General features: G+C 50.5%; 1 protein-coding gene across 1 annotated transcript; it reads left to right on the forward strand.

Annotated features, from left to right (window-relative positions):
- The first annotated feature begins 293 nt into the window (after window positions 1–293).
- LOC106902886 lies at window positions 294–8,153 on the forward strand. Its single transcript, XM_014966714.1, has 7 exons — window positions 294–426; window positions 1,588–1,680; window positions 3,999–4,155; window positions 4,237–4,386; window positions 5,795–5,932; window positions 7,060–7,189; window positions 8,018–8,153. Exons 1-7 carry the CDS (start codon window positions 403–405, stop codon window positions 8,151–8,153), a joined length of 828 nt encoding a protein of 275 aa, XP_014822200.1. The 5' UTR covers window positions 294–402.
- Window positions 8,154–9,155: the final 1,002 nt, after the last annotated feature.

A 9,155-nucleotide genomic window follows, 5' to 3' on the forward strand; every position in this document is an offset into this window, starting at 1 on the left:
GATTTTGTCCCTTTCCTGGCCAGCATGCCCACCTGCAGCTGAAAGAGCAAGGAGCATAGCTCCTCAGCTATGACTGTGGGGTGGCTTCTTCTCCAAGAAGCCCTCACCCCACACCTTCATGAGGAACCCCCTCCCACGAAGGTCTCCAAGGTTCTGGAGTGTGGGTGTCTCACAAAGGGACAGAATTTTCTCTTGACGCTGGAAACACTGTGGCCACACAGATTCTGGTGGAACCCAGTGCACATGTAGTCTATCCCATGTTTGACCCCTGGCTGGCTCTGGTGGTAGGGTGCTGCCATCTCTTCCCTGGGGAAGCGTGAAGGAGAGGATCTGGTTTGCTAGTTGTTAACTGAGTGACTGTTCTTGGCTCACTGAGGTTCTTGGCTCACCACGAGGGACACAATGAGGAAAACAGTGCACCCAAAGGTGAAGTACACATGGGACTCTCATCCTCACTGGTATTTGAGTAACAGGTTAGCAAGGTCTGCCAGTCTGGGAAAATAATAGGAGCTGGTGACAATGAGCTTCTGGCCAAAGACTGTCACTGGTCTGGGAAGCCCAGAGGATGAGAAGAGTGAACTGTTAGAAAAAAGGAATGAGAGTACAAAATATATTCTTTCCCCTAATGGATGACGTTGTCAAGGCACGAGGTGTCCTCCCTAAGGTGCTGTGTGATAGTGCGGTTACTGGTTCCTTTTAATCACATGAGACATGGGAGTGCAGACCTGTGCCTTGGCCAGCCAAGCCACCTCTGTGTGGTGGATGTGTTCGAGCAGCAGTGGAGATCACAGTAACACCTTCAGTTACTGCACAAGGTCTCATCTCCCCCAGTCCTCTGCCATGAATTGATGTTAGCACATTTAATACTTTGGCATAAAACCAACTCTCTTGGGTCAGCCTGAAGGCTTGTCTCACCCAATTTCCTGGCTCCAGCATTGCCCATGGTGGATGCCAAGAGAGGAACCGAGGAAACAAGATATGCACATTGTCCTTCTTCCCTAAAATCCTCTCCCTATCTCCATCATGATTTTCGGTGTTAGGACAGGTGTCACTGGCTCAACATCCCTTGGAAGAGTTTTCCTCTATAATTTCTCCAGTCACTTTGCAGAATGAGCATTGACATTAGCCAGCACTTAACTTTAAATATGTGATAAGCACATGGGAAATATTATTGAAATACGAGACGGAAGCACATGCTGATTTAACCTGAGTGACACTGGACCTCAGCAACTGATCAAAGTACTTCAGCGGCTTTATATTAGTGCTCTGCCTGGGGGCATCTGAACAGTCACAGGAGGCTTGAGAAAGGCAGGAGGAAGGTGTTTGTTGCAAGGGACGCCCTGAGACAAGAAGAGCCCCAGAGAACCATTGCCAAAAGATGCCTTCCTGGCCACCCAGCTCAGGGCTCAACTGATCAAGGGGTGCCTCTGTTGTACTGGCCCTAGGTGGCCCAGATGCTGAGATGCTGTGCTCAGAAGAGCAGCTTATCCTCTCCTGAGATGTGAGGGAGCATTTTGGGTTTGTATCACTTTTGAAGGCTTCCCTCAAGTCCTAGCAGCTCCTTGTATTTGCCTTCTCTCATTTCAGCTGCATGTGTCACCGGGCATGTACAGGAGTTCATACAAGAGAGACTACCAGTGGTGTGAGGCATACCTGCCACCCAGAGAGGAAGACATTCAGGTACTGTGGGCCTTCCCTTGCTTGGCTCTTTAGCCCATGGTGCCAGCTCCTCTATCATGGCTACAGAACAGCCAGGGATGGGGTCGGTGCCAAGGGGGCAGGAGATGCGGGTGCCATTTACACCAGCAGGGTCTGCTTTGGTCCCCACCACTGTGACCTACCAGCAGATCACATCGCACCCAAATGCCCTTGGCTTGTGTCCCCATCCCGTTTGCGGGAAATCCCCCTTGAGCCCTCCAGTAAAGCTGTTTGGGGCGGGCGATGCTAATTACACTCATTAAGTCAGAGAACTAACACTGCTTGCTGAACCCCCGCCTAATCCTTGGACTCCTATTGCTCCCTGTGGGGCTGATGGAGTACGTCAGGATTAGACCCATCCCAGTAGTGCCTCAAGGAGGGGGATTGCATTTGGGATGGAGATATCTCCTTGCCCTGACATGGGCCTGAGAAGACTTCTGTGGGGAAGCTGATGTTGTTTTTTTTCTAATCTCCTTGCAGTGCGAGCAACCCCCTGAGCTATTTAATCTGATTTGCCTCGCTCTGCCTGCCCTGGCTTAATTGCTTGTGGCAGCCCGGTGGGGACAGCTGCGGTTTGCCCTGGGCCACTGCGGAGAAGTGGCAGGGGGCATGTTTGGTTGCTAAAGTGCTTTGGGCTTGTATGTTCACAAGAAAAAAAAAAAAAAGAAAAAAGGTTCAGGCTGAGGAGGAAAAAGGAGGGGACAACAGAGAAATCATTGTGTGAAGGTGCCCGCTGGAGCAGAGGGGCTGTCTGTGGCCACCGCTGCCATCCTTGCTTGGGCAGCAGTCTAGGGAGCCCTCTCCTCCCCTCTCCTTCCCTCTACCCTCCTCCTGCCCCGGGGAGCACTCCTGCTGCCAGCAGCCTTCATTAACGGTCCCGCTCCGGGCTCCCGCTGTTCTCCAGGGCTGGTGAGCTCTTCCTGGGCAGCCCCAGCCTTAGGTGGCTGCTTCGCTTCCAAGAGCCCAGATCCTGGCTGGGAGGGCAGGATTTAACCCCTGCCTGCTGGACCACAGTTTCCAAGCTGTGCATCTCAACTGCTTTTTCTTTTCTGTTTTTTTTTGTTTGTTTGTTTGATTGATTGATTTATTTTGGTTTTTCGGTTTGGGGTTTTTTTGTGTTTTTTTTTTCTTTTGGAAGGCTGCACACTTCCTGTGGAGGTCCTGATGTAGTCTGGGAGATAAGAAGGGAGGGAGCACCTGAGATATGTCTGCTTTCCTCGGGTTGCAGCTCCCTTTGACTCTTTATTGACTCCCAAGGCCTGCAGAGGAAAGCTGTCCCTCTAGGTAGCATGATGATGAGGTACTCAGGAGGCCCAGGTTTCCCTCTTAGTGCTGCTGGGGTTGGTGGGGTTTTTTTATGCAGATAAAACCACTGTGGTGTTTTTTTCTCTGTGAAATTACGAACAGTAGCCAGTTCCTAAGGGAAAGGTGAGGAGCTCCTAGAGTTAAGGCAGAAAGCTCTGGCTGGTGAGCCATACACACCATGGGCTCCTGGAAACTCTTATCTCTCTTTTGATGCGTCATGAGAAGCTCTGGCCATCCTCGGTGGAAGAAGCCCCCATATACAGGTAGTTCCTGTAGCTCTACAGCTTCCATCCAGCCTTACTGCCATCATGGTGAAAGAGAAGCCACCTTAGGGAGAGCCCTGGGGAGCTTGCAGGTTGAGGAACAAACAAAAATCCATGGAGATTCAAACCAATGACAGACAAACCCTGTGAGGATGGTCTTCACTGGCCCCAGCAGCCTGGCAGAAGTCACAGCAGAAGAGTCTTTTACTGAGCCCCTAGAAAGGAGCAACTGGCTCATGATGCAGCTGTAGTGTGCAGCCAGCTAAAGAGGCTGGAGCCAGAAGAGCCACCCAGAAGAGCCATGCCAGCAGCCACATTAGCATTTCCCCAACACGAACCCTGGAGCCATTCCCTCTCCCACCAGCAAACCACTGCTTGTGCTGGGGCTCGCTCCCTCCTCCTACTGTCCACCAGGGTCCCAAGCCATAAGATGGGCAGAAAGAGGAAGCCATGATGTGTTTTTAATGACAGATATGTAGCTGGTTTGTGGCCGTTGGGTCCCCAGAGGTGCTGACCCCACCAAAGCCTGGGTTTTTTAATGGGCATGTAGCATTGCTTAGAGGATCACAGAATCATTTAGATTGGAAAAGACCTTTAAGATCGTCAAGTCCAACTGTAAGATCATCGAGTCCAACCATATGATCGAGTCCACCCCACCCAAGCTTGTTGATGCTTTAGCAACTGTTCTTCCCCATCGCTGCATCTCCTTTCACATGGGACTTCTTCCGGCAGAAGCTGCAGATTGCAGACGCCCAGCTAAAAGCCAAGGAGTTTGCTGTACCCCAGGAGGAGCAAGCAATGACCTTCAGTGACAGCGTTGTCTGGCAGCGGAGAAAAGGCATCCCAGCACCGAGCACCAAAGCCAGCAGTGGTGCTGATGACACAGGAGGTATAAAACCAGAAGGTACCACCTCCAGCCCCAAAACCTCGCAGCAGAGAAACCGCCTTACTCTAGTCCTTCCCGTTGCAGAAGGCTACCTGCCAAAGTACTACCCTGCCACCGAGCTGGCGGCGATCCAGGCAGAGGCATCGGAGAGGCCGCGGGCTCTCGCTGAGCTGGGGAACGAGCCGTCTTGTTGCCAACATCTTCCAGCTGCTGCTCAGACTGCTGGAACAGCAGGTAACCCCCGGCGCGGGCAGATGGCTGACTGGCCATCTCAGCTACCTGAGGGGCTGTCTGCCTGGGCCTTTGCCAGCTGAGCTCCCCCTGCCCCTGGCCCACATGGCTGGACGTGCGCGGATGGCAGCCTCCTCGCAAAGCCTCGGCACTGGGCTGAGCACAGGAGGATGGGCAGCGAAGGCACAGCACCCCCTTACCATGAATACACAGCTCCCCAACCAGCTCAAAGTGTGGGCGTCGTGACCTGTGGTCTTAGAAACATCTGCAGAACCGTGTTTGATGCATGAAGGGCCCCTGCTAGCCAGGTATCGGCACTGCAGCATCTCTAGGAGATTTATCTTCGCAGCTCCTTTGGGATGTGCAGCTGACCCCACGTTGCAGGTGGCAAATAAAAGCACAGAGAGGCAACAGAACTGTGTGGCTGAGCACAAGGGAGTTGGGTGTTTCACACCAGCAGCCCCTAGTGCCCTGCTGCTAGGGATGGCTCTCTGACAGCAAAGGGGCTGGTAGCTGGCCCTCAGCCGCACCATTTAACTGTTTGCTTGCGTGGATTAAAGTGATGAGGAAAGTCAGGAAAACTAAATTAGTCGTCACCATCACTCAGCCATGGCTGACCTTCCCAAAGTAGCAGAGATCTTCCTCTGAGCTCCTGTGTGAGGGAGAAGAGTACAGTGTTGCTCCACAATACTCCAGGGTCAAACAGGAGGACGTGAGCAGGAATGTCCTCTCTGTTCCCTGAGCTCACTTTTCCTACTATGGGACATCTGTGTCTGGATTCTGTCATGACTAGTAGGGAGAATAGACACAGCTATCTCCTGTAGCTTAAATGCCACCTTGAGGATGAGGTGAAGTAAACCCTGGCAGGTTTTCTCTCTCTCTACTCACTAGAAGGAGATTCTGGACAAGCAGCTCAGACAGACATGTCTCACTTTGGACAGTTCATTTAGACTCCACTTAACATCTGAGGGCTTCAAACATCTTCTTCCTAAGCCCATCTGAAGCTGCCTTGTGCTAATGACAAAACTACTGTGGGCTTTTCCTTTCCTGCTCTGCCACTGTGTAGCCCAGCTGTGCAGTATTTCCTGCAAAGTCTTTCCCTTTCATACCTGAACCTCCTGCAGAGGGTCTCAGCTCCTTTTAGCACTCCAGGGCAACATGGAGTCAGCATAGCTCCTTCCACTTGCTTTGTATCACCCTAAATCCTTCCCCTACCGGCTTCATGAACCAAAACAATGCAAAATTGACGCACCTCAGCAAAGCTCTGCTGAAGTGAACGGGTCTGCTCTGATTTATGCCAGATGAGGCTCCAACTTGCTGCTGTTGCTTGCTTGCTCCCACCCAAGGGTAGGATTTAGGTAATTGATGGTGCTTCCCAACTAATGTGCTCTTTTCTTCTCCCATCTCTCAGGGATGTTTCTGCGCAAGCAGAAGCTGATCCCGGTCTGGCCCACCTACTGGCAATTCGCCATGGAGACGTCCCGGGCAAGGCAGCATGATGCTCAGCAAAACAAGAACATGAGCCTGAGCTCATCTGCTTTGTTGGAAGGTCAGTGGATGGAGGTTGTGGCAGCTGCTCCATGTGGGTGACTTGTGGCCTGGCTTTAGGTTTTTTAATGTAATTCGGGAAGAGACTAAGGAAGGTGAAGGGAAGGTGAATGACATGGGAAAGGTCTGCACAGTCCCCATAACCATCTGCCTATCTGTGGGCAGAAGCAGTGCAGACAAGAACAGTTATCTTCCAGAAGAGGTTGGAGTGTTGTAAATAACGTTTCTTTCATCCCAGTTTCCATGTGGGCCACCCCATGTAGCGCACCCCTGCTCGATGTGGCCTGCCTGGAAATAACGTGGCAGGATGGGAACTGCTGCTGCCACCGCTTGGGTTGTGTTAAACAGCTTGACACCATCATGCACAAGTGAAATATCTGTAACCTCAGCCTCAGAGAAAACAACAAAAGTACTTCACTAATGACTCATTACAGGAATGTGTCATTTTTAAAACACGCAGAAAACCTGATAGGTCTACAGTGAGCGGCTCTTTGCGTGTCCTCCCTGCTTTGTTGGAGAGGTGGCAGCACATTTCTCCACAGACAGATCTGCTCAGTCAGAGGGACACACAGGCAGGCCACTAACATACAGATGGGCGCTCTCTGGAGAGAGATGGACAGGAGATGGCACCCCTTCAAACCAGCTCCTACAGGGATTTTTGGGGAAGATAATTCAACAGATGTGACAGTCCCTGCTTGGGGATTAAGTGGGCCCTGGATCTCTTCACTGGTTTAGTCCCTGATTAAATAAAGCAGAGACGCGTTGCTCTGGCGTGATGAAAGGGAAAATCTAGACAGTAGGGGAAAATATATACCAGCTGACGAGTCAATGTCCAGAGGGAAGAGCACAAGTTATCATTTCCAGATCTGCCTTGCGTGACTTCCATCATGCATAAAAGACTATAGAAAATAAGGGCTGAATAATCTCATCTAAAAGACGTTATCTACACCAGGGAAGCACTTCTTGCATTTTCCCTTGGCCAGCCCTTCGATCGTGGTAGCTCCAATAGGAGCACTGAAAGAGTGAACAGCTGACGGATCTCAGGAGAAGGGGGAACACTCAGACTGTGAGATACAGGAGATAGAGACCCAAAATAGTCTTTCAACTATTTGGACTCTCTTTCTCTAGAGTACTTTGACCTTGACTGGAGAAGTACCTACGACACAGATTTCCAGCGCTGGCCAGGAGCCCATGGTGGACACTGTACAGCAAATAAGAGCATTTCTCACATTTTCCCTGAAGATGAGAACTTAAGCCAGTAAGGGAAAGATGGGCTGAGGGGTGAGGGTGGCTGGTGGGAGTGGGCACAGGGTAAGAGTAGGGTGGGGAGGTTTTGGAGAGCTGTTTGGGATTGGAAGGTGTTTCTCAAGCTTATTTACCTGTGTCCATGTTATGCAATGAGCTCAAATGAATTCCCTTGGGGCCAAATCCTTTCTCAAAACCTGCTCAGCCTTTTCTTGAAAAGTTTTGCAGTGAGATTGATAGGAGTGGGGAAACTTCTCCTTGTCCCTGTGGAAAGAAGATGCTGAGGTCCCTGTGGACGCTGAGGACGGGAGGCACGTCTCAACATTTCCATGCCCAGGCTTCCCCTGGGAAAGGGCTCTCTCAAATGAGACAGGGCAGGAGTTGTTTGCAACGTGACTGACTCATCCGCACGCTATGAACAAACAGGCATGAACTGCTCCTGAGCTCTCATGTCTCACCGGAAAGGCAATTCCTCCCCGCTGCCTCATCCCCCCACCTCCCGCTAACACACACATGTATTTCAGCTCCGCCTTGAAGTCTCGATTTTGATCTATGATCCTGGAGTTATGTGTAGGCTGGAGACCGAGCCTGTGTAATGGTTGATCTAGGTGGGAGACTGGTCCCAATGACAGCCATGTGTGTCGCAGCATCTGCGCTGTTCCTGATGGAGACAGGCTGTTCCCTGTCTCCCCCATGCCAACGGCACGTGCTTTCGTTAGCTCTATGCTATTTCTTGGCTGGGTGGTCAACTGCTGAGGAAGGGGAGGCAGGTCCCCTGTCCTGATGCACAAAGCAGAGGATAGAGGTCCTCTTCTTAATCCCTTCTCCATGTTCTTTGCAGGAACTGGGTGTCCGAGTACAAGGACAACTACAGCGTTTTCTCGCAGAGGCTGGACCAGTCATCTCCAGTGCCTGCTGTGGGGCTGTGCACTGTGCTGTCCTTTGGGGAAGGGACTGCCATAGACACAGCCCAGTGAGTGGTGCTACAGGTGGCCGTGGTAAGTACCAGGATTATCCATTTTTGCACTGAGAGCTGGGAATAATGGTGGGATTTCAGGGACTGAGGCAGTGAGAAAAACGATAAACAGTTGTGAAATTTGGTACAAAGTATCTCGAGACACAATGGTAAGAGCTTTACTGCTGGAATATCCTTCTGAGTGACAGCATTTGTCCGCGCTCATTGCAGGGGTGTTGGACTAGATAACCTTCAAAGGTCTCTTCCAACCCAAACCATTCTATGATTCTATGATTTTATGGGCTTTTTGAAAGGGATTTTCCAGCTAGATCCTATTTGGAAAATATTTTTTACTACGAGGGTGGTTAAAGACGGACTGGAAACCAGGGAGGTGGGGGAATCACAGGGAGATATTCATGAGGTGAGGAGACAAGATCTGAGCAACCTCATCTGAGCTGGCCCTGCTGATGTATTTTAGGCTGTATTACCTATGTTGTTCTGTGATTACAGCTCTTTGGCCCTCCAGGCTCTCTATGGTGTATTGTTCATCACAATATGTGTTCCATCACCCTGGAAGCCTGGAAACTTCCTCTCTTCCAAACCCACCACCGTATTTACCAAATACCTGTGCAGTGGTTAGCATAGACCTTTTTAAACACATATTATCATTAAAATCTTGCAAGAACCTGAGCTTTTGTCATTGTCAGAAAAAGGGTTTTTTGGGGGACAGTGCAGGCTACAGAGCTAGAATCACTCAGGCAGTTTCAGTTTGTGTACTTTAAAGAAAACTTGCCAATGAATTTTGTCTCACAACAAGACGTACTATGTATTAAACGACATTACTTGTGTTAATTTACCCTCTTTAAAGACTTGTACACTCACAGGAAGGGAAATATCCATGTTATTCAGGGCAGCTGAGTACCACCCTTGCAGAGCTCCTTCCTCTCCTTTGTATTTAGCTCCTTTTTTCCAGGGTTTGGCCACCAATTTCAACTAGTGCTGGATAAGCCAGAATTCAGTTTGT

Source organism: Calidris pugnax, unplaced genomic scaffold, assembly GCF_001431845.1.
Source record: "Calidris pugnax isolate Ruff unplaced genomic scaffold, ASM143184v1 scaffold14, whole genome shotgun sequence".
NCBI classification, from domain to species: domain Eukaryota; kingdom Metazoa; phylum Chordata; class Aves; order Charadriiformes; family Scolopacidae; genus Calidris; species Calidris pugnax.

Bases quoted from the DNA above. Each gene is read 5' to 3' on its own strand.
- LOC106902886 (XM_014966714.1), top strand. From the start codon at position 403: ATGAGGAAAACAGTGCACCCAAAG. The intron at 427-1,587 runs GTGAAGTACACA...CTCTCATTTCAG, and splicing joins GGAAAACAGTGCACCCAAAG to CTGCATGTGTCACCGGGCAT. The intron at 1,681-3,998 runs GTACTGTGGGCC...TTCTTCCGGCAG, and splicing joins CCAGAGAGGAAGACATTCAG to AAGCTGCAGATTGCAGACGC.